This window comes from Poromitra crassiceps (genome assembly GCF_964638095.1).
Source record: "Poromitra crassiceps genome assembly, chromosome: 2".
Lineage (NCBI taxonomy): Eukaryota > Metazoa > Chordata > Actinopteri > Beryciformes > Melamphaidae > Poromitra > Poromitra crassiceps.
Genome location: NC_139624.1, coordinates 112,515,363 through 112,540,577, shown reverse-complemented (window position 1 = coordinate 112,540,577; position 25,215 = coordinate 112,515,363). Strand labels below are relative to the sequence as shown.

The window sequence follows — 25,215 nt, the reverse complement described above, 5'->3', positions numbered from 1 at the left end:
TCCCCCTACCTACCCCTTGAATCCTGACTCTCTTGGACCTTCCTATCCCTAGCTATGAGCCCTGTCCCTTGCCCCACCCCCTTTCCTGACCACGCCTCTCCCACCACCCACATCTAGCCAGTCCCCCTACTTACTCCTCCAACCCGGACTCTCTAGGACAGGGGTTCCCAAACTTTTCCGACCAAGTACCACTACGTGCCAAACCAAATTTCCCAGGGACCACTTCCACTGTGTATACCCGCCCCCCCCCCCCCCCCCATACAATTTAATTTGCTGATTTAACCATGCAATACCAGTAGAAAGGCTAAATAACAATATAAGGCTACTAGCTGGTTCAAAATGGACACACACGGACACTCACACACACACACACACACACACACACACACACACACACACACACCTGCCAACATTAGGCTGTGAATAAGAGGACCCCTTTGAAGAAGTTGTTTTCCCTTGCCAAAATTTAGCCTAACTTTGGAGTGTTATTTAGCTACATTCCTGAGAAGCTAGCATGACATCGTTGGTAGAAATCGATTCCTTAAGTCTTCTAGTTTCATATGGTACCAGAAACTTCACTCTGGCTTTAAAACTGAGCCTGCTGCAGCCTCTGAAATTAAATGTTCAAAATTGTGATGTTTCCCAAATATCGCGATATTTCCGAAAATCGGCCCAATCCGGCAACTGCTCAGGGTTAATGTGTAAAAACTGTTGTCTGTATTTTTTTTTATTTTTTTTTGCAATTCTCTGGCGGACCACAGTTTGGGAACCAATGCTCTAGGTCAGGGATGTCAGAGATCCGGCCCGCGGGCCAGATCCGGCCCGCGGGCAGGTTTCATCCGGCCCGCGAGATGTTCTGGAATATAAAAAAAAAAAAAAAAAAAAAATTGAAATTATTATTATTAAATTCGCACCGCATTATCATGAACTACGTGTGGCTAATAAGCAAGCTAAGAGTTCATTCATAAGTTAATTAACCTGCACTACAAGGAAGTATGTGAGTAGGTCATCAGGTGTAAACAAAGCCGCCATGATGCCATGCTGGAATTGAATCGCGCATTCGGCTACCTACCAAAAAACAAAGGAATCAACAAGATGCTGTCGAAAAAGAGAAAGGTTGACACGGAATGCAGGCAGTTTCAAGAGAAATGGAAAGAGCAGTATTTCTTTTGTGAAGTAAATGGGTAAATGAGTCGAATTGATTTTAGTTTAAAAAAAAATCCGGCCCCCATGACGTCTCAGTTGAACAAATCCGGCCCTCTACCTAATATGAGTCTGACACCCCTGCTCTAGGTCTAGGACCTTCCTATCCCTAACTACGGCCCCTTTTCCCCAGCCCCACCCCCTCCCCTCAACACAGCATCTCCCACCACCCACATACCCCTAGCCACTCCCATCTACCCACCCCTCAAACCCGGACTCTACGCCCCAATTCCAATTCGCCCCCTTACTGACTCACCCCCTTAGAGGCGCGTTCACGTGAAGGGAGTGAGGGCTTAGGGATGTCCCATGGTGAAATCGCAAAGTGATTGAGGGCTCAGAGTGAGCCCTTTCTGCCCCCTTACCGTAAGGGAGCAGCTGTGGCCACTTACGGAAAGGGAATTGCCCACAAACGGGGTTGCCGGGGAAGGCTGCAAATATGTCAAAAAAATAAAAGAACACACACGCGAAATGAACGCGGTGTTTGCGAGTGCGCTGGAATGCCTTAATTGACAATAGGGGTGCTGCAGGTGCTGCAGCACCCCCTAGATTTCCCCCCCCCCCCCCCCCCCCCAAAAAAAAAATTTTTTTTTTTTTTTTTTTACAAATGTAATTAAAAATATTTTGCAGTGCACTGTTCCTTTCTTGTTTAAGAATGTTTCGGGAAATGAAAATGTAGCCTATTTAAATAGAATTATCAACAATAACAATCAAGGAAGTTACATGCTTGTAGGCTAGAGAAGAAGAAGAAGCGCGCATGCACGCACATGTTGTGTTGAACCAACCAACAACCAATACGAATTGTTTAATCTGGCAATAAAGGAAATGTGAACTTGACATGCTATTTTAATAGCCTACTCAAAAATGCACCTCCCACTATACAGCAAAGAGAGGTGTCAATGTTTCTTGATATATGCCATTCAGATCAGAATAATTAGTCTAGTCATTAAGTTTGCTGATAATATTTCTATCATGTTAAGTCTGTGTCATGTTAACTGGTGTATTCAGAGCAAATAGGGAGATATAGAGCATTATCATCATGCTATATATCTCCCTCTTTGCTCTGAATGATTGAGAAAAGGAGAAAATACTGAATAATTACATCACAACAGTATCCTAATGTTAATTTAAAATGAGATATTCCTCTACATATGGCAAAAAAATAAAAATAAAAACGTCCAAATTTTTTTCGGCGGGGCCCTTGCGGGCCCCACCGAGAGTCCCTCCCTCCCAGCACCCCCTGCTTAAAATGACTTCCAGCGGCCCTGATTTCAGATTAGACAAAAATATTATATCAGAGGAATGCAAGTAGTTATTTTACACAATCCTAGTATAATCATTGATCATTTCTATTACAATTGCAATCCACAACTCTTTTGATGAATGAGAAATAGTTTTACCGAATCTGTATAGTACAATATTGACATTGTGTATAATGTTGGGTGACATGTCATTATTACGCTTATTTTAATTATAATTACACATATTGCAGATTTTGCAGTATAGGCTACATTTATTATTTTTAAATGACCTGTTGTCCACTCTGTAGAGCCAGAGCCTGGATGAGAACAGACTCATCAGGGAGTCTATCCCTCAAACACCTTAGGTGTCTTGACAATAAACAATATAATAGCGAGCCCCAAACCTGCCAGAGTCAACATCATCTTGTCACGTGCAAAGGGCTCTGCTGTCCCAATCCTCCTATTTATCCAATGTGGATCCCTTCCAGACTTGATGACTCAACCACTTTCAGATGGCGGCCATTAGAGGGAGTGAGGGAACAGGGCTTGAGTCTTTAGGGGGTGGATTGGAATTGGGCCTAAGACCTTCCTATCCCTAGAGTGACTATGGCCCCTTTTCCCTAGCCCCGCCCCTCCCTTGACCCTGATTGGATCTGGGCCAAAATTGTATGTGTTCTTCCATGATCCATGCTACACCCTTCCATGAAGTTTCATGGAAATCTGCCTAGTAGATTTTCCGTAATTCTGCTAACAAACGGACAAACGGGACCAAAAACGTACCCTCCTTGGCGGAGGCAATCAACACTGGCATTGTGAGCTGCTAAGTGAGCCGTGGGCTGTGTGAACAGGTCTGTGGGCTGGTGCCGACCCTGTGGGGGTGAAGAGGAGTGAGACCCTTGTGGGGGTGAACAGGAGGAGTGAGACCCCTGTGGGGGTGAACAGGAGGAGTGATGGGGGCGGGCAGCCAGGTGCGTCTCCTGCTGTGGAAAAACTGGACCATCCGCAAGAGGCAGAAGGTGAAAGCATCCGTCCATCCACCACATACTGTACAACAATTCTCAATTGTCTTTTGTGTAGTCCTTATTACAATATCAATCTAACTTTCCCTAACAATGTTCAGAACTGAAACAGCAAGATTGCAGTCTAGAGTGGTTCTCAAAGTGGGGTCCGGGCACCCCCAAGGGTCCTTGGGGGGGTTCAATGGGGTCCCCAGCAAAAAGGGGAATCATTTATTTTCACTTATTTTCATTTTCAATTGATCTGGGATCTCTTATCTGTAGTATGAATGAGATGTCTGTAATATATGTAGGCCACATCCCCTCCTTGTTTTCTGTTATGGCCCAAACCATAAGCTTTAAATAGCTTCTATGGGGACCATGTTCACATAATTATGCATTATTCATTAGTTCCAATGTTGTTATTTTATGCATATGTGTGAATAAAAAACTCAAAAAACTCAAAAACTATAATTCCATCCATAAGTAACACAATGACTATTTTGGTCATGGGTTTTGTACATTTTCTGTAATAAAACCTCTAAAAGCAAAAATTGTATTAGATGGGGGCCCTGGGACAAAATCGTACTCGTATGAATGCTCGCAGGCAGAGCACTCCACAGTAGGGCACCAGTAATACTAAATGAATTTTGACCATGTCCTCCATAATGAGGAATGTCAAATGAGAGCTGGCTTGAGTGAGTGTCGTACATTCGGGCTTTTATTTGAAACAGGTCTGAAAGGTAGGCTACTTAGGGGCCTTGTCATTGAGCGCTCTATAGAGAGGCAAAGGGACCACCTACTTCCTGCTTCAGCACTGTACCAGAGATTTTCATCCGCCATTTATTTTCCCATAGACATTTCGTAAAATGCTTATAAAAATTGTTTTACTTGTTCAAACCAAACGTTTCAGCTATATTTAGAAACAGGAGAGACCACATAACATTTTAAACGGACCAAAACGTAAAATAATTGCGGATTTAAAGAAAATATTCTTTCGATGTAGTTTTTTAAAGTTTTGGTCTGAGTGAAATGTTATATCTCTCCCGATTCTAAATATAGCTGAACCGTTTGGCTTGGCGAAGTAAAACTATTTTTATAAGCATTTTACAAAATGTCTATGGGAAAATAAATGATCGATGAAAATCTGTGGTACAGTGCTGAAGCAGGAAGTAGGCGGTCACATCTATAGACATGGTTTAATTTGAGTTGGTGTACTCGTTGTTCTATACTACTAGGAATCTTGCGCGCTATGCGTGCTCGATTCCTAGGCTTGCCTGCTCTGCGGGCTCGCTTGCTCGGCCGCTTCACGGCCTCGCCCGTCCTGCAGCTCGCTGAGCTGCCCCTGCAGCTCACCAAGCTGGCCCTGCAGCTCACATTCGCAGCTCGGCCACTGTGCGGCCTTGCCCACAACTCGGCTGCTGTGTGGCCAATGAGACCAGCATCACTGATGATGTCAGATTTATGACATCACTGATGTCATCAGTGGGATTTACGACATCACTGATGATGTCACAGTGGGATCAGGGATTTATGATATCACTGATTATGTCACAGTGGGATTTATGACATCACGGATGTCAGTAGGATTTATGACATATTATGTCACAGTGGGATTTATGAAATCACTGATGATGTCACAGTGGATTTATGACATCATGGATGATGTCACAGTGGGATTTATGACATCACAGTGGGACAATCACAGTGGGACAGAGACACAGAGCCCCAGCTCCCATTTATATACTGATGATGATGATAGGCAGCCAGCCCAGGATCTTAAAGTGATCCGAATCTAGATGGGTTCTCGGCTGTAGATTAAGAAGAAATATAACCAGCTTGTTTTGGGAGATTTGCAGTTTTGATTTTGTACTTTTGTTTCAGCCGGAGTATCAAAAAGAACAAGCACAGTCATAGTGACATTGAATCAGGGCTGAGGCCAGCAGCCTCCTAGTTTTCATGTCTAGAAAATTAGACTGTGGATAAAGGAACTTTAAGCAGGAGTAGAGTAGACCTTCCCCAGTATCCTACTGGCCATTTCCTCACCATCCTGGGATTGATCCAAATCAGCACCCATCCCCTGTGTAACATGGAGCACAATGCTATAAGGCACAATATTGGTTCTTAGATCATTGGGAAAGCTCAACCACCCATTGCCAGACCACACATTGTGCCAATTCCTCCCCTGTCAAGCTTCACCAGAGATGTTCAAAACACACAGCAGTCCAAGATAGGACATATCAACATACCAGTCACCTCCTACGTCATTTAGAATCCAAGTTAACAATAAACTCTATTAAGACTTTATTAGGCATTAGGCCTATGGGCCTTGGCTGGAAGTTATTTGTTTGCATCATTGTAAACATGCCAAATGAAGTCAACTTATATTACAGGTTGTGCCAGCCTTTGAAACACTGTGCGATTTTGGGCTGTCCCAGACGAAAGATGACCGACGTGAAAGAAACGTGGAGATATCTTTGGTCGTGGCTACAAAAACGCTCGTCTTATGTCGCGCAGGTTCAACCACGGCTGTTGTCACAGTCTTGCAACCAAAGAAGCCTAGGACGAATTCTGACTGTCAGAAATTTAGGGTGACAGCTACGACGACATCTGATAACAACCAATACAAATGCGCATGATCATATCAGTATAGATGCTAAATGCTAGTAGAGGCTAAAAAATAGTTGACATTACCTCTCTCGCAAAATTGGCCACGACCGCGTGGTAAGCTTTGTCAGTTCATTGTTGACATTTCTACCAGACAACTGTGGTGGACATTATTGATTGATGCATAGCTGCGGTGCGCACTGCTGACATTTTGATTCTTGTGTGTTTATTGACTGCTGATTGGCAGGTATTGATGGAGAGACTTGTGTTGTAGCCAGCAGTAGGTCTCATCATCATAAAGTCTACAAACCTGATGTCCTACCCAAGTTTATTAGATCCAACATCGCACAGTGTAACCTGCAATAAACTTATAAGATTGCTAAAATCGTATAAAAAAAAATCTGAAGGCTGTATGTACCAGGGTGTATGTATCATGTTATGTGTTTCATCCAGGTGCGGTTCTTCATGGAGATTATGTGGCCTGTGATGCTGTTCATGGGACTAGTGTGGTTGAGAAGAGCCAATCCTCTCTACCGCCAACATGAATGTAAACAAAGACCTCTATAAGTCTCAACAAAATATTAGCAACATTTAACAGAGATAGAACAACTGAAAACATCATCCATGATTGATGGCACCCTGTTTGTAATTGTTGCTGTATAAATGGGAGAAAAGCACTAAAAGCTGACAGAATCTCCTCCGACTCAGGCCACTTCCCCAACAAGGCCATGCCATCTGCAGGACTCCTGCCGTGGATCCAGGGGATCATCTGCAATGCCAACAACCCGTGCTTCCAGTACCCCACCCGCGGTGAAGCCCCCGGCGTGGTGTCCAACTACAACAACTCCATGTGAGCATCACCCTGGGCTGCTAGAGCAAGGTCATGCTAGGACAGAGGTTTTTGGAGTCACATGAAACACTGGATCTGAGTTGGAAGGCCAGTGTTATGCAATTACGGTACTTGACCTTGCTGCAGTGTGTGATCTGTCCTTGCTCTCGTTCCTCAGTGCATACTGCAGTGTGTGATCTGTCCTTGCCCTCTTTCCTCAGTGCATACTGCAGTGTGTGATCTGTCCTTGTTCTCGTTCCTCAGTGCATACTGCAGTGTGTGATCTGTCCTTGCCCTCGTTCCTCAGTGCATACTGCAGTGTGTGATCTGTCCTTGCCCTCGTTCCTCAGTGCATACTGCAGTGTGTGATCTGTCCTTGTTCTCGTTCCTCAGTGCATACTGCAGTGTGTGATCTGTCCTTGCCCTCTTTCCTCAGTGCATACTGCAGTGTGTGATCTGTCCTTGTTCTCGTTCCTCAGTGCATACTGCAGTGTGTGATCTGTCCTTGTTCTCGTTCCTCAGTGCATACTGCAGTGTGTGATCTGTCCTTGTTCTCGTTCCTCAGTGCATTCTGCAGTGTGTGATCTGTCCTTGTTCTCGTTCCTCAGTGCATACTGCAGTGTGTGATCTGTCCTTGCCCTCGTTCCTCAGTGCATACTGCAGTGTGTGATCTGTCCTTGTTCTCGTTCCTCAGTGCATACTGCAGTGTGTGATCTGTCCTTGTTCTCGTTCCTCAGTGCATACTGCAGTGTGTGATCTGTCCTTGTTCTCGTTCCTCAGTGCATACTGCAGTGTGTGATCTGTCCTTGCCCTCGTTCCTCAGTGCATACTGCAGTGTGTGATCTGTCCTTGTTCTCGTTCCTCAGTGCATACTGCAGTGTGTGATCTGTCCTTGTTCTCGTTCCTCAGTGCATACTGCAGTGTGTGATCTGTCCTTGCCCTCTTTCCTCAGTGCATACTGCAGTGTGTGATCTGTCCTTGCCCTCGTTCCTCAGTGCATACTGCAGTGTGTGATCTGTCCTTGTTCTCGTTCCTCAGTGCATACTGCAGTGTGTGATCTGTCCTTGTTCTCGTTCCTCAGTGCATACTGCAGTGTGTGATCTGTCCTTGCCCTCTTTCCTCAGTGCATACTGCAGTGTGTGATCTGTCCTTGCCCTCGTTCCTCAGTGCATACTGCAGTGTGTGATCTGTCCTTGCCCTCGTTCCTCAGTGCATACTGCAGTGTGTGATCTGTCCTTGCCTACTTCGTCACTTTGTTTTTATTACTTGTATTTGCTGCATTGTACTGAACCTTGCTCTATAGCAGTGTATTCTGTACTTGTCGTTTTCTTCTATATTTTAGTGTTTTATCTGTGAAGCACTTTGGTCGGCTTTTGTCATTAATGTGCTCTATAAATAAAGTTGATTGACTTGCCTTTGCTCAGTGGGTTAGGGTAAGGGTTAGGGTTACCGCAGTGTACCGCAGTGTGTGATCTGTCCTTGCCCTCGTTACTCAGATTGGCTCGGTTTTACTTGGATGCCCAGGAGCTTCTGTTCAGTGAGCCAGAGTCCCTTAAGCTCGGCCGCCTCTGGAGGGAACTGACGGGCATGAGCCACTTCATGGACACCCTACGCACCCGTCCACAACAGATCTCAGGTTAGTTCTGCTGGCCTCCAACACAAGATGTCATAGTCATGGTCTGCAGAGGTCAATCCAAGGTCAGGCAGGTTATTCTGGTTCATTGTTCCACCATAGAGGATGTGAATGGAGGCATTATGTTTGAAAACATCCCAATCAAGTTCCAAATAACATTTGAACATTCAATTGCAATTTGATATGGTGCTGTCCCTGGTTTAAATGGACAGTTCACCCCAAATCAAAAATACATAGTCTTACCTGTACTGTTATTTATCCATCTAGATCGTTTTGGTGCGAGTTGCCGAGTTTTGCAGATATTAGCTGTAGAGATGTCTGTCTTCTCTCCAATACAATGGAACTGGATGACACTCGGCTTGTGGTGACAAACTATTATACTATCTATCTGACAAACTCAACAGCAATGTCTCTTTCCTGAAATCATGATCCGCCCAGTTACTAAAGATAATCCACAGATCTTTTTGTGAAGCAGTTTCATGTAGGAGCTAATTTCTTTCGACCTAACTACACCATAGGAGCTAGCAGGTGTATTTTGAGCCTGGGGGGAAATTGTTGTATTCAAGAGAAGTCAGACATTTCTAAAACTGGGCAACTCACACCATAATGATCTAGATGGATAAATAGTACTACAGGTAAGAGGAAAAATGTGTATTTTTGATTTGGTCTTGCTTAACTACGATTAGATTCAGCATTGCAAGTTATTCCTCCTCATCAAAGAGCATACTGAGTTTAGCTTGTTATGCTTACTGTACTTTCGACTCATTTTCTTTCCTTCAGATTGATGTCGTATTTTATAAAGATATCGAAATCCTTGGTGGGCAATACTTGAGAGATATTCGATGATGAATGTCAGGTATTAAAATGCATTTTTGCACTAAACATCTTGTAACTAGGGATGCACCAATATGAAAATTTTGGCAGATGCCAATAACCAATATTAACATTGCTGTTATGACCGATAACCGTTATTTACCAATGTTGATATGATCTGCATAAAAACAAGTTTATATGCTAATACATTTTTGTACACACTGAAAAACACATTGTGAATTTGAAAAAATAGGCAAATCTCTTTATTTAATTTCAAAAACATTTGGAAAAGCCCATAAATCATAGAACATTGCTTCCTCTCAATATGAAAATTCTGGTTAATACCGATATGATTGCCGATATATTGTGCATCCCTACTTGTAACAAACATCAGGTCAAAAACCCTGAGTGACCTTAGATACCCACAGTGAACTCTTTACCCTTACCAAACTCATATCACACTTTTTTCTCCGCATCAGTCTATCTGTACATCTGTACAGTGTGACAGGATTACATCACAGGGTCTTAAGAAAGGCCGCCATGCATAGTGGGAATGCATGCTGCTCACTTTCTCCACCAGTTTGCTGTTTATTTGGTGAGAGAATATAGAAACACTGGTCCCATCTCGGGGGACGCAGCATTCCTGCATTAACGTCAACATATACATGCAGAGCTAATGTTAACGTAGAGATGTAGAAACAGGCATCCCTGGGAAAACAAATCTATGATGGAAGCGGAGCGAGGCCGACTGCATTCCAGCCTGTGAATGATTATGTCTGGCCTGTCTCTAACCTGCCAGTCCTATGGACGAATAGAGGGAGTCACTCTCTAACCTGCCAGTCCTATGGACGAATAGATGGAGTCACAGAGATATGATCCACATTCCACAAGGTTTCCCACCATCAGCCCCAGGAAAGAAAATGGAATCATATTGAGAAGCGAGTTATGTAAATGACGAAACTTGAGCCAATCATGATCGCAGCTCGTTTGAAATAGCAATGTTTGATGTCCCATGCTGAGCCAAAGATAGCCCGCTGAAGGCCTACTGTCTAATAGCCAGTGTATTATGTGGTATTAATTAGCAATAACATTTCAAATGTATTTGCACGTGCATGTGCTTTTTGGTCAGCCATAACAACAAAGTATCTGATTTACAGTTCATCTCTACAGACCTGTTAGTGCCAAGCAGGTATTGTCAATAGACTGCTCGTTACAGTGCACCTTTTAGCTAGCTGTTTCGGGGGTGGGGGGTGGGGTGGTGACAGTTTTAATACTTTTTTCCAGAAGCGGGCACCTAGGCCTCTGCAAATTTAACTTCCAGTGGTCATAGATCAATAATCTCTACTATGTTTTAATTACGATTTTAATTTGTTTTTGATTATTATTATTTTCAAAAACAAAAAATAGGCTACACAGACACCTAAGACATTGTTTAGCTGATGATGTTCAGCTTTACTTAGCTTTAAAAGCTAAAGGTAAGGTAGCTCTTCAACCTTTGATTGATTGTTTGGTCGACATCAAGTCATGGATGAGCGAAAACTTTTAAACCTAAAGCAAGACCGAGATCATTTTATTCGGCAACGCTTCTCCCCTCCCTTTTGTCGATGCCCTAGGTCCTCCTGTTTCTAACATCCGCCCCTCTGTTAGAAACCTAGGAGTGGTTTTTGGTTTTTAGGACTGGCACCAAGAAGCGCGTTCACATCACACCTACAGTATCTTGGCCTCACTCCATTGGCTCCCGGTACGTTTCCGCATTGATTTTAAATTACTGCTGACTGTTTTTAAGGCACTAAACGGGCTGGCCCCACTGTACCTCGCTGAGCTCCTGCACCACCATACCCCATCCAGAGCCTTGAGGTCAGCTGACCAGCTGCTGCTGGAGGTCCCTAGGACCAGGCTCAAGACTAGAGGACACAGAGCCTTCGCTATAGCAGCTCCTAGGCTCTGGAATAGCCTCCCTCTTCACATTAGATCAGCCCAGAGCCTAGTGGCTTTTAAAACCCTGCTTAAAACGCACCTTTTCTCCCTGGCCTTCGACCAGAGTTGAGCCTGCCTTCCGGCAACCTACATTGTCTGTCATTCTTGGGTTTTTTATTATTTGTATCTGTTGCACCTTGTATTTCACCTTGCTGTAGCAGTTGTATTCGTACTTGCTGTTTTCCATATTTTTTGTGTTTTTAATCTGTGAAGCACTTTGGTCGGCTTTTAGTCGTTGTAAATGTGCTCTATAAATAAAGTTGACTTGACTTGACATAAGCAAAACCAAGGCATGAACACAAAATAAATAAATAAACAAACAAATAAACAAATACATAAATAAATAAATAAACAAACAAAAACAAATAAATTAGACACAAACAACTAAGAACCTCAAAATATCCTAAATAAATAAATAAAATAATTACAATAGAGTTTGCAGGGAAATAAATAAATAAATTACAATACATTTTGCAGGGAATGTTTTATCTCTTGAGGACATTCATGTTTTCCGGCAACCACTGTCAAAAATCTTTGCTGTATCTACTGTACATCAGCCAAAGTACTATAACATCCACAAGATTACAGTAATTACAATTGTTGCATTTTATTTAGGTCAATTGACACCAGAACAGTGACTGGCAGGCCACGGAGGAGGAGCATCTGCCAGTCATACCCAGGCCCGCCGCACCCCATTACGCAGAGTACGCAGACTGCGTAGGGCATCATGTGACTGAGGGCACAAAAAAAAAAAAAAAAAAAAAAAAATTTTTTTTTGGTGCCCTCAGTCAGGCCACTCACTGAACAGCAGGCCAGGCGCTGCCTATTGGTTTACTAGTGGTTTTATTACTTTATTCAGGGTTAAAGTGGGTGCATCTCATTGTAAAATTGGAGTCGGCCCAAATTGGGCTTCAAACGGCCCAAATTGGGCTTCAACCGGCCCAAATCTGGCTTCAACTGGCCCAAATCTGGCTTCAAACGGCCCAAATCGGGCTTCAAACGGCCCAAATCTGGCTTCAAACAGCCCAAATCTGGCTTCAAATGGCCCAAATTGGGCTTCAAACAGCCCAAAAAATTTGCCGCCGCCCTTCGGACGCCGGCACACACGTCAGCCCGTATTGGCCTGGCCTGCTTGGTATCTAATGCCTGGCCTGAATTATAATCCCAGTCCGCCCCTGCTTGCATGTACAGTTTAACAATTGCTTGTTTGCTGACATGTACAGTAATTCTAACAATTGTTTGTTTGCCACATGTAATGTAATGTGAGATACACTAGTATCGTTCATAATTAATGATTTTGCAGTCTTTCGTTTGACAGTTATTGAAAGTTTTGCGGGGGGGGGGGGGGGGGGGCACCACAAAACAATTACGCTTAGGGCACCCAAATGGCCAGCAGCGGCCCTGGTCATACCACTGATTGTTAGCCTGATATTCAGACTGAATCGTCAACTCGTAAACTCATTTCCTCTTCTAGTCTGAGATTGCAGTCACTTCAGAGCATTTCTATGATTTCCCTAACCAATAATTAGAGACCAAGGTGTCCACAGCAACTGGCGGCAGCACTGCACTAGTAGTAGTCATGCATAACGGCTATTTCAACTTTGGCTACAAAATTTGGCAGTTGTAAAACAAGTATATCAACGAACGGATTGTCAAAACGAATTTGACGTGACTTGGACATACCAGCAAGCTATGAATCGATCTATCAACATCCCCCTAGCTATCAACAGTTCCCGCTAGGCCAGGCTGCGCCGGTGTTCTGTCGATTTCTACTACCCGTCGAGAACTGCTACTTTGTGATTCTGCGCGTGCGCAAAGCCGATTTTTGGTGGTAGCATAATTTGATAGTCCAGTAACATCCTATCAAATAATGCTCCCGTCACTTAATGCATTCATGTTGACTACTAATCAACTCACTGCCACTGTAGGATGAATGTCAGCCTACTTAGACCCCTCAATTTATCAATTTTTAATCAATATTTCAGGGGTTTATGCGGCAGTAGCATTTTTCGACAAAGCAGCAAAGCCGCCGTAACATTACTCCCCGCCCAGACAGATAAAGCTCCAGCAGGCAGCGATGTCTCGCAGGCAAGACTGACTGACAACAGCGTTAGTCAATCAGCACCCGTGAATGGATTTTCAACCGGGGGAAAAAGCTTTTGCACATGACGATGCCAGACTAATGCTGCCTTCTAGACAACTGGGACGTGAGTGTTTCCCAGTGGAAAAGTCCTACCCCCTACCTTCAAAGCATTCCAGTGCACAAAGGCAAAATTCAAGCAGGAAACATGGCGGACTGCGACAAACTTTTTTTTGGTTGACAACAGCTTAACAACGAGCGGAGCACCCTCCTTACATATTTAAATGAAAATGAGGAGCAGCAATGACACATAATGTAACAGACTCTATTATACATTTTATTTAGGCACTTCACACTTGGACTACATACACTCCATGGTTGTGGCCATTGTTGTGTGACATCAGACAACTGATTCCCAGCCTAGTGGGGGTATATTTCAAGTCGCAGCTCCCACTTTGAGTGCCGTTCCAGCGCACTTTTCCTAATAGGAGGTCAGAAAATCCAAAGGCCCCAGTTGTCTGGAATGCAGCACAAGAACAGCCAAATCCACAACTGTGGAGTGGGCGTGGCTTCGAAGGTCTGGAGCCAGGCTAACTGATTGCACTTAAAGGAACACTCCGCCCATTTTCCACCAGCTTTGTATCATCTCAAACTGTAAACGGTTTTGAAGTCATTCATCTAGTTTGACAGTTATTGAGAGTTGATTTGAGTTAATGAGTTATTAATTTGAGTTAGTGTGGACCAGTGATGTCACTGGTCCACACACTTTAACACTCAATAACTGTCAAATTAAATGACAGACTTCAAAACAGTTTACAGTTTTCTGATATACTGTACTACTGATGTTCTAATGATACAAAGCTGGTTGAAAATGGGCGGAGTGTTCCTTTAAGGCCCCTCACCTGCGCAGGAGGTGAGAACTCAGCCCGAATAGAGAGCCGCAGGGATGACGTATTTTTGTAGTCAGAACGCGGAAGTCTCAGACTTCATGGTTCTTCACTGTTTCTGCCTATGGGATTTTTGAATGGGTTTTTGGCACGATGCTTCAAATAAGGTCTCTGGGCAACGCATAATCAAACGCGAACCAGTTCAGCAGGATAATCTTCACACATGAGGACCACTTTCATGAGTTTTGAAGGGTAAATACGAGCCCTAGAAGTAAAAAGCTTGTGCTAAGCTAATCCAGAACTACAGTTCACACACAGTGTCGCATAGGCTTCCACGTAACGTCACCACTCAACCTGGAGTGTTGTTGATGTGTGCGCTGCTGTGCACTGATTGCCTCGGGCTGAACAAGGTGAGGGAAAGATAATTTCCGTGTTCATCCTTTGAAGTGATGACGTTATTGACGTATAATATCCCCGTCGACTCAACAGTGTAGTTTCATTTAGCCCTATACAACTATCTGTGTCTCTGCCCCCCCTCCCTTGCTCTGTCTCTCTCCTCTCTCTCTCTCTCTCTCTCTCTCTCTGTGCAGGTCGAGGAGTGAAGGTGGAGGACATCCTGAAAGACGACGAGCTCTTGACTTCCTTCCTGCTGAGGGATGTTCATCTGAGTGAATCTGTGGTCTATGAGCTTGTCAACGCCCGCATCAGGCCTGAGCAGGTACAACCAAACATTTGGCAGGAAAACGTCTGGATTGCTTTATGTCACAAACATAGATCTGTTTGTGAAGCCAATGCGGAAGTAGTCTCTCCCCAGACTCAAATATTACATTGAATCGCTGCGCTCCGCATACTACATAGTGAGTCTGTGCCAGTTCACAGCCACTGCTGGTTTTGAAGGCGGGTTGAAATTGAATGAGTGACAGGTCGTAGCACCGATGAGAGAGCGGTTCGAAAAATGGGCTGCGTCTCCCCTGTTGTCTGATTGCAAAGTCGTTACTGATTGGAGAGGACTGAAGCCATCACTGGCATATGACTGGTCAAGTGAACGGTTCCCTCCCATAACCAGCCCTCTGAGGGAAAGTGTCCCAGACCCAGAGAGAGCTCTGCAGCATGCAGTAACGTAGTGTATCAGCGCAAGAACTCTCATGGGTCAGTACCCTGTACTACGAAGCTGTCTTAACACATTGACTGCCAGCCGTTTTTTTTTGCTGTAGGTAGCTTCTGCCAAGCCGTTTTTTGAGGATTCTGGCTCATTTTACAAGAGCCGAGGATTCGTTTCAGCTTGGACTTTGTGAACATACAATATCTCAAAAGTACTAATAGAATGTGTACTTTCTCTGTCTAAAAGAGTTAGTTTGTAGAGTTAGTAGTTATGTAAGCATTAGCAGTTGAATACAGCATGGTTTTAGCGTCAGAAAAAATATTCAGAGATAAACGGCTTTTTGTGAAATTGGATAGAACAGTCACTTTAACCATTCATTTTTGGCTCTCTCTCTCTCTCTCTCCCTCCCCCTCTCGCTCTCTCTCTCTCTCTCCCTCCCTCTCGCTCTCCCTCCCTCTCTCTCTCTCTCTCTCTCTCTCCCTCCCTCTCGCTCTCCCTCCCTCTCTCTCTCTCTCCCTCCCTCTCGGGAGGGAGACGCACTAGGTTTAATCCTAGTGAGAGGGGGAGAGGGAGAGAGAGAGAGAGAGAGAGAGAGGGAGGGAGGGAGAGAGAGAGAGCGAGAGAGAGAGAGAGGGAGAGAGCGAGAGGGAGAGTTGCTTCAACTCCTCCCTCCGTGGGCGTTCTTCTTGGCTGCAGCGCCGTGTAACAAGCACTTTCCTACCTGTGCAAATTCACTTTCTCATACTCTCGACCTCTCAAATAAATTTCTGAATAGAAATTAAATTACTCTAAATTAGAGTAAAAAAAAGAAACAAAAAAGAATGGGTTGAAAATCCCATTCTAAAAGCCTTTTATGGCTGTTTCCAATTCCAATTTTGCAAGGCAAAATGGCCTGCTGCTTGTCACCAGCCTCACTGCCCCGCTGCCGCTGTGCCTGGCTGTGCCTGTCTGCGTGGCCGCTCCCCGAGGAAGCCCGGCTGGACTCGCCCGCCTCCCGGAGCCCTGGCCGAGAGCTCCGATGAAGCCCCTGCGACTCTGGTCATATTTACGCTGCGTGCCTCAAAGTGTGCTCCATCCGCAATCCACGATGCAAGTTTGCAATCCCGCACCGCCAGCAATCAACGCGAAAACGAAAGCGCCTCCGCCAATCCATTTTCATGAGAATGGAAATGGATCACACTGCTTTTTGCTTGCCTTCCTACTTCCTTGTCGCCACTTAGTGGGTCGGTGGAATGGGTTGTACACGTTGTACACGTCCAATACTTATATAAGATATGTAAAAGGGTTAGATGCACAACCCCCCGTTAAAAAAAAAAAAATCGATGCCAAGAACGTGTTTACACGTTGTTGGCAGTCAACAGCTGGATTCTGAAAACGTGTTTACACGTTGTTGGCAGTGAATGTGTTAACAGACCCGCGATCTGTCACTTTGATCTGGTTTGACTGAACAGGATCAAAGCTATCTAGTTTAACGATACTACGACGCTGGTTTTCTACTCGATAACTGAAGCTGGGTCTATCTGGGATCTGCCTGTGCACGCGCACGTTTTTCGCTCGTGCACAGGCGCGCGTCCACGCGAAAGAGGTGCGCTAGCCAATCACATTATGAACAGCTGAGTTGATCCACGCCCACACCCATTTCAACACCCATTTCCTCATTCAATGAATGCGCAGCCACAGTGTGATCAGAGATTTTTGCGGATATTTAATGTAGCCTATGGCAGAATGAAAATCCGCGTTGGATATAGTCTGCGGAAGGACTGTCTAAAGCTGCCGCTTGTATTCACATCAGTCATTTGATTTACTTTGATCAGCGATTTCTGTCTCCTACAGCTTTGTGCAAGTGTAAATGTACATTAAATGTGTAATCTCAGTCTATAAATTTCCACAATCTGTAAGCCTATTTAGACCATAGATTTAGAAAGCATGCTCAATGAATAATGATCTCTATCACTCATTATGTGTGTGTGGTTGCACTGATCGAATAATTCATATATAGGCTATAATAATGATATCCTAATATAAAAGAGAAAACTGCTGGACTGAATTGAGATGATGCGGGCATAATTTTCATTGATAAAAACTAGCCTATTTTTGCTCATATATTGGCATACAGCCTACAGGACACAGTTCCAGCTGAAACATGCAAGAAGCCTGCATATTTAGTATTGGGGCTATCCCATATTTATCCCATATCTATATTATATGTATAGGCTTTTCTGGCATGTAGGAGAATATCACCCTCACTCCATTTGAGGCTTCGTTCATGATATGCGCTGCGGTGATTAATAGTGATAATATTTCTCCACGCATCGTTGAGCTGTTAAGACATAAAGTGGTAAGTAGGCTTAATTTAATTATGTAACCTACAGAGCCACGAATGTTTTTCTTGTTCTAGTCTCAGTTGACTGCAATCTATTTTTCATATGGCGATCTTATATGAATGGTGAGTGACTCCAGAGAGCCGATTATATGGGTCTGTCATGGATTTTGATCTTATCCTCTGAAGCTAACCTGGTCGGGACCAGGTTAGCTTTGCAGCATGAGTTGCCATGGTGATTAGAAGTTAACTTGCTTTGTAGTACGGCTAAACCAGGGTTAAACCTGAAGTTACCTCGCTAAACCACTAATCTTGCTTTGTAGTACAGGCTACTGGTGTTGAGACTAAAGGTGCTCTTATACTCGAGCAAAGCTCCGTGGGGGTGGGGCCCCGCGAGTCTCCGTGAGTCACCGTGTAGACCTCGCGCTGGGGCAGATGCCATTATACTCAGAAAGTGATCAGCATGTATTGTACAATGGTGAGAACAGCCCGTGAAAAGTCGCAATGAAACTCTGTGCAGTACTGAGTGCGCTTTCACTCTCAAACGACCGCACATCAGCACATGAAGGACTCACCAAACTTGTTTTTACTGAAAGCCGTTTTTACTTCTCAGCCCTGATAGCCTACTACTCTGTGCTGCTTTTAATCTCTCTCAATCATGCTCTCAACACAACACATTTACTTGGTGAAATGACTAAAAACGAACAGTTGCAAATCTAAGTTTATAGCCTACCACATGGGTCAAGAAATGTGGTGAAAACACAGCTCAGTGTTCAGGGTTCAGTGGCTCGAAAGCAGCCATGTTTGGAGAGAAGCTCGCGCTGTTAGAAAAAAAATCAGGCACAACGCGAGCGGCCGCTGGAGCTAGCGAATAACCACGCCCAACAAATTTACGTAATTTGACGCGCCCGCCCCTCGCTCCACCCCCGCGCCCTTCACGGCAGGGTGAGCATAATTCAGCCTTTATGCGGAAGTAACTCAAACCTGCATTCTTTTGAATTACCTGCAGGGGGCGACTCTGGCTACAAAAAGAAGTCCAGTTACAATTTAAGTGAATGAGAAAATGGCCGTATTTCTCACTTGATTTATGACCTCAGTAAACACTTACTAATGAGTTCATGGCCTCAATCGCTAGTTTCAAGCATAGACATAAATAATATGGACGTAGCTATCCCATTAAATTTCTTCTCCCTGGCGGAGTTCAAACGTTGGCCGTCACCACCTTGATTTTTCGTCAGCACAGTGGGAGGGAATGGGCCTTCCGCACCTCACGTGAGATGGAAGTTTCCCAGAGCCGCAGCTCCGCCTGCTATTGGTCCGTGATCGGCAAGCTGCGTGGTCACTGGACAGGCGATCTGTCAATCACCCCCTTTTCTATCATTTATTTTACTCCAAACGGGCGAGTTATATAAAAAATGACCCCCCTACAGTTGAAATTAGCTATATAGACCAAAACCGTATTTTGCCCCTCACTGGAAAGATGTTTAATCCTGTTACAAAGTCGGGCATTTTAACATGAGGGGAATGCCTACTACCCCCGACGCCTAGTGGCCATTCGAGGATCTACAGCTTTTCAATTCACTTCTGCATCATCAGAGGGAAGGAGGTGGGCTTGCCCACTGGTTTCAAGTCTTCTTCAATACAGCATGATGTTAATTTTGTAAATTATGGCCCCATTTCGAGTAAAATAGACAATAAAGCAGACTATGTCCAGTGATCGCTCGCTTGTCAAAATTCACGTTACTTCTGGCTCCAGATAACCAAGATGGCGACAGTGAAAATGCCAATGTCGGGCCTTCAAAACAGGAGTCCAAAAACCAATATCCATATATTCCAAAGTTCATTATTCATACGGTCTATGGGTACAAAACAAGACAAGGGTGCTGTTCTTCTATAGGACTCAACACGGTACTTTATGCCTTACGACGTCCTGTTTTCTGTGCCTGATGCATTCTAGTCTGCTCACATCGGGTCGTATCGTCACATTTTTGCGACTTTACGACAGCCTTGACCATATCCTAACCATAACCTTAACCTCACTGACCCCATAGCATACCGTGTTTATAACTTGACGCTGCCAGGTGGTTTGTTTTCACAGAACCATCTGGGAACGAGTCGCTCGGCGAAACCGTTTCAAAGGGCAGGCAATTTCAACAAATACCTGGCACGTGATTGGATGAACCGTCTGTCTATCACGGGCTCCGGGGCTCACTCTCGCTGGCATCACACCAAAGCCTGCCCGTAGCTGCCTCATAGGACGCTGATTGGTGTGAATCACTGGTGGTTCAGATTCAAACCAATAGATTGGAGCGTGGCAAGATGGATTTGTCATGTGATCGTGATCTCATGATCATGCGCGAATCCAGCTCCTGTGCAAGGTTACCGGGTTTATGGGAAATGTTGTCTTTAGAAGAAACTGAGAAACTCTCTCTGAGACTTATATTGATGCTTCAAAATGTTACATAGTACCTTTAGTCTGAATTCTGACACCAAATCCTGTTGATTGCTTCAGCCTGAGTCTTGCTCATTGGTCTCCAAAGATAAATTGCAACATCATGACATCATGCTGCACATGCAAACAGAGGTTCCTGTGTTCGGAACATGAAAGTATTCAACAAGTAACAACTTGCTCCCTCCGTACTGTTTCTGGGAAGAGCTGCTCTGTTTTGTGTTTTGGCATCTGGAGCATGGTCTGGAGTCTGGACTTGTGGTTTGGTATGATGGATATCCCATTCTGTGGCATTCGTAACTCTGACTGAAATACAGCTGGCAGAAATCTCCCTCCGGCAATCTTCACACAAACACACATAAACACACATACACACACACACACACACACACACACACACACACACACACACACACACACACACACACACACCCTGCATCCAGACATAATAGAGTAAGATGCAAAGCCCACAGCGGTCATTGTGACCTTTTTGAAATTTATATGTGCAATAACTTTGTTAAATAAAAAAATACAATGCTGCTTGTACCTGACTTTTCCTAAAAGTGTCTGCATTGTAATTTCTTTAATATGAATTACACAAAAGGCAAAGAAAATATAATGTTTTACCTAGAAAGACCATAGGCATAGTCATTTTGACCTCACTGAATTTCCCAGGGTTCTATACCTATTTTTTTTATCTATATTTTCACATTTTGGTGTTGTTTTGTCTTTTTAAAATAGATCTAAACACAATAAATGCATTAATCTCTCAATTGGGTATTTATGATGAGAGATAATAGTTTGTAATCTAGTGGTCAAAATGACCACTTACGGCCATTCTAGGAGTTATGGAATTCTGGTCCTTCTAGTGTTAACTCATTCTCTGCCAGGGTCATTTCGGTCTGTGTGCTCCCAGTGCCAGGATTTTGAGCATATTTCCTGATCTTCCAGGACCCACAGAATATTCTGTGCTAGGAATAAAATTACACAACATATCTCACAATAAAGCAGAGACTCTCTTCTTACCCCTTGTAAAAAACTGAAACTCTCCCATGTTTCCTTGTTTAGTTACAAGCAGTGGAAGTTAGCTTGTTTTCACTAAAAATGCCCTCCTTGGGACAGAAATATGAGAAAAAGAGGTTTTTAGTGAAGGACACCGTTTCAAGCAGAACTCTCTTTTGAGCCTTTTATTTTTTGCCTCAGTGACACATCAGACATATACAGTATTTGTTTTCCCAAATAAATAAATAAAAAATAAAAAATAAGAGAATGTATTTTACAGTTGCCATGTGGATTTTTAGCTTAGCTTGATAAAAGCATAAACAAATGGAACGAACCCTTATGTGGTCACACTCACACACTCTCTCTCTCACACACACACACACACACACACACACAGGAATAACGAGTGCTGTAACGTTACCTGCTGTCACGTTACCTCTCATAACTAACGTTAGCACAGAAGATCACACAATAGCTACGTTAGTGCTGTAAACTTTGAAATGTTTATGTGACACATGTTTCGCCTTGGTTGCTGGGGACGGGTGTGTGACGCGGTTTGACGCGTTTGACGTATCCATGTGATTCCCCCTCCCTTGAGTGTGACAGAGCTCTCCCTGAGAGGGAGAGCTGGCAAGAGGAAACGTGAAGCGAGTCATGCCGGCGGCATAAGTTATAAACAATGCGTGACAATTATACTCGAATGTTATGTGTGTGATCATTTCATCTCAAACGTGATACAAAAAATAGGCTACTTTTTACCATCGTCATCGCTCTCTCCAAGTGGCACCCATTTCTCCTCCTCCGATTCATCTGTAGACGGAGCCTGTGAAGGGGAGCCTTCGTCGCCATGGCGCTCCGTCGTGCAGCAACAACAAAAACGCCGGCGTCTTCCTCGCCATCGTCGCCATCCGAGAACTCTCGGACTCTGTTTCGACCACAGGCTCCACCCATAAATACTAAACTAGCGGGTTCCTTTTATCAGTTTGACTTGAAACAATGTCACAGGCTGGGAAAGTGTCTGATGTAATGTAAACAGCCAAAACATGAAAGTACGTCCGAGTACGTCTTTGGCACAGAACGCCATTGTTAAAAGTACGTCCGGGTACGTCTTTGGCAGAGAATGAGTTAATGGCCCATTTTGGGAAATTGGGTTGTAGGATGTGTAAAGCTTAATTTATACTTATTAGAAAGTGTCGCTCAGCACATGGTCGCAGACGAAAAAGAAAGTGTCGCTCATGGTGTTGCATTTATACTTCAATGAATGTTCGCCTCGGTTCAACGGTCACGTGACACTCGAACGCTATAAGCAGACAGCCAAGAGAAGAGGAACGCACAGTGAAACCACCTCGGAGGCAAGATGTAACGTACTTTGCTGCAGCCGCATATAAACGACACACAACTCACCTCCTCTCTCGTTCTTTGTGATTTTCACGAAGTCATACTGTACATCAAGGACATGCTGATAAAAATAGCAGGGACACGTTCATTCATTTCAATCGAGTGAAAACCAAAACAAGGAAGTCAAGCGCGTGCCGTCTATATAGCCAATCAGACTTGCGCGACACATCGTGACGTAGTCAGCGACACTAGACATTTCACCAGGTAGCAGACACTGCTCGCAACACTTGAAAGTGTCGACTCAAGTCCTCAATTCTGTCGCCGACCGTTTCAAAAGTGTCGGCAGAAAAAAGCCTGCCTTAAGAGTGATAAGATAAAGCTCCACCTACTGACAAACACAAAAAGCAGTTTATCTCGAGAACTGTTTGTCCAATCGACTTCAAACGTGGGGAGTGCACTTAGGGGGACCTGGTGGAGTGCACTGTCGAATGTTGTGTAATTCGGCATAGTGCCACCTACTGGCAACACAAAAAGTGGTTTATCTCGAGAACCACTTGGCAGATTGACTTCAAACTCGGGTAGTGCGCTTAGGGCAGTGGTGCCCAATTTGGCCCGCCACGGATTTTGAAAAAACTTTTTTTTTTTTTTTTTTTTTTTTGCACCGATTTTTTTTAATCCAGAATGCAACTCGGGCAAGTTATCAGATATCTGCACTGATTGCAAAGGGTGGACACGCTTTTTCATGTGGTGACTTTGTGTATGTGACAGTGTCTGAATGTGGCTGCGGATATACTGTGTTCACTCCTGAGATTGCATCCCTGCAAATTGTCATGGTAAATTGTTTACAAAAGATGGACAATAAAGCTGATTTTCAAAGTACCTTGAGGATTTTTCAAGTTGTGAATTAAGTCAAATTTCTCTCTTGATTACAAAGGTGGAAAATACAACTGTTTTTTAACTGGGTGTTTACTGATTAAATGTTTAAGCTCCCCACAAATGCAGATGTTTTTTTTTTATATATATAACCAATTGCAAATTATTACAATTACCAAACAGATAAAAAGTAGATTATTATATTGAAATGTTATTTTAGATTTAGAATGTTAATTTTCTATAAAACACAATACATTTTAATGTAATTCCACAACGTTTATTTTTGGCCCTCGGCCCTCCACCCAGATTGAGTTTTGGCCCTTCGTGGGAAAGAATTTGGGCGCCCCTGGCTTAGGGGGACCTGACGGAGTTCAGTGCCGAATTTTGTGCAATTCGGTATAGCGCCACCTACTGGCAACACAAAAAGTGGTTCCTCTCACGGACCATTTGTCCGATCGACTTCAAACTTGGGGAGTGCACTGCTAGGAACCCGACAGAGCACCACCTACTGTTAACACAAAAAGTCGACTTCAAACTGGGGGAGTGCACTGCTGGGAACCGCCCAGAACACACACAGACCTTACACACACAACACAACACAACACAATACTTGCCATGTAGCGGCCTGATAATCAAGTAGTTCAAATATTCATTCACACTCCACCAGAGGGGTGAGTGGTAGACAGATGACTTTACCCCAACCAAAATCCAACTACATGAAAAAAGCTGTCATATACATGGCTATCGTGTCTTGGAAATGTCTTCCACGTAATATTCGTGTTTTAAAAGGAAACTCAGATCCCACCTACACTCACACACTATTGTCACATCTCTTTTCGTCTGCTTTCTACGTTTGTTTTGTAGAGTATAAAGAGATGTACTGACCGTATTTTAATATTTAGGTCCATTGTCCAGCTAGAGGGCTAGCGAAGCATGCTATATTGTCTTGTATTGGTTTTAGATTAGCTTTTTATCCTTTCTTTTTATTCTTTTTGTTTTTATGCCTCCGCCGGCGATAGCTAGGCCGGAGGCATTATGGATTCGGGTTGTCCGTCCATCCGAACGCCTTGATGGAGTTTCATTAACTCATTGGCTGCCAGCCATTTCTGGAAAACAGACGCTCCCAGTGCCAGCCCTTTCAGAGCGTTTTCAGTGATTTCTCAAGACCCACACAATATTGTGTGATATTACTATGTAAACACCGAACACACCCAAAAACGATGAGACTCTCTTGTATCATCAGAAAGAAAAAGTTTATTTGTATCATTTTCCGTTCTTTAGTTATCAGCAGTATTAGATAGGTTGGTTTCACCAGAAACAGATGTTTCAAACTAGAACTGGAGATAATAGAGAGCCCCAGGAACGAGTCCGGAAATCATCGATGCTAACAGCCCTGGTTCTTCACAATTTTCGCCTATGGGAGTTTTGAATGGGTTTTTGGCGCGATGCTTCTAATAATCTCTCTGGGCAATTAACGCTGGCTTAATCAGTCAAGTCAAGTCAAGTCAAGTCAAGTTTATTTATATAGCCCTAATTCACAAGCATGTCTCAGAGGGCTTCACAGAAAGTATGTCTAGCTGATTCTAGCTAACACACAGTAACAAGAATATACAGAATAAAGATAACATTTGAACATTTGAAGAAAGCAGGAGAGTGGAGGAGGGAGGGAGAGGGAGGAGGGAGGAGAGGGGGGAGGTGGGGAGAAAATAGGAAATGTGGAGGAGGAGAGAACAGAGGAGGAGAGATGAGGGTGCAGGGGAGGGAGAGCCAGGGTAGGGGTAGGGTCTAGGGTTGGGGGAGGGGAGGGAGTAGGATACGGGCCCGGATTAGGGCGAGGGTGGGGAGAAATGGGAAATGTGGAGGAGGAGA

The 25,215-nt window shown here is 44.0% G+C and overlaps 1 protein-coding gene across 1 annotated transcript in view; it reads left to right on the top strand.

Annotated features, from left to right (window-relative positions):
• Positions 1-3,391: 3,391 nt before the first annotated feature.
• LOC310771382 (retinal-specific phospholipid-transporting ATPase ABCA4-like) overlaps positions 3,392-25,215 on the top strand; it is a gene marked incomplete at both ends in the record, with an annotated part of 189,101 nt that continues 167,277 nt past the window's right edge. The window contains 5 exons of the mRNA XM_083631907.1: positions 3,392-3,457; positions 6,497-6,590; positions 6,752-6,893; positions 8,369-8,508; positions 14,853-14,980. Coding sequence (XP_083488033.1) covers positions 3,392-3,457; positions 6,497-6,590; positions 6,752-6,893; positions 8,369-8,508; positions 14,853-14,980 — 570 coding nt within the window. The remainder of the gene's footprint in view (positions 3,458-6,496; positions 6,591-6,751; positions 6,894-8,368; positions 8,509-14,852; positions 14,981-25,215) is intronic.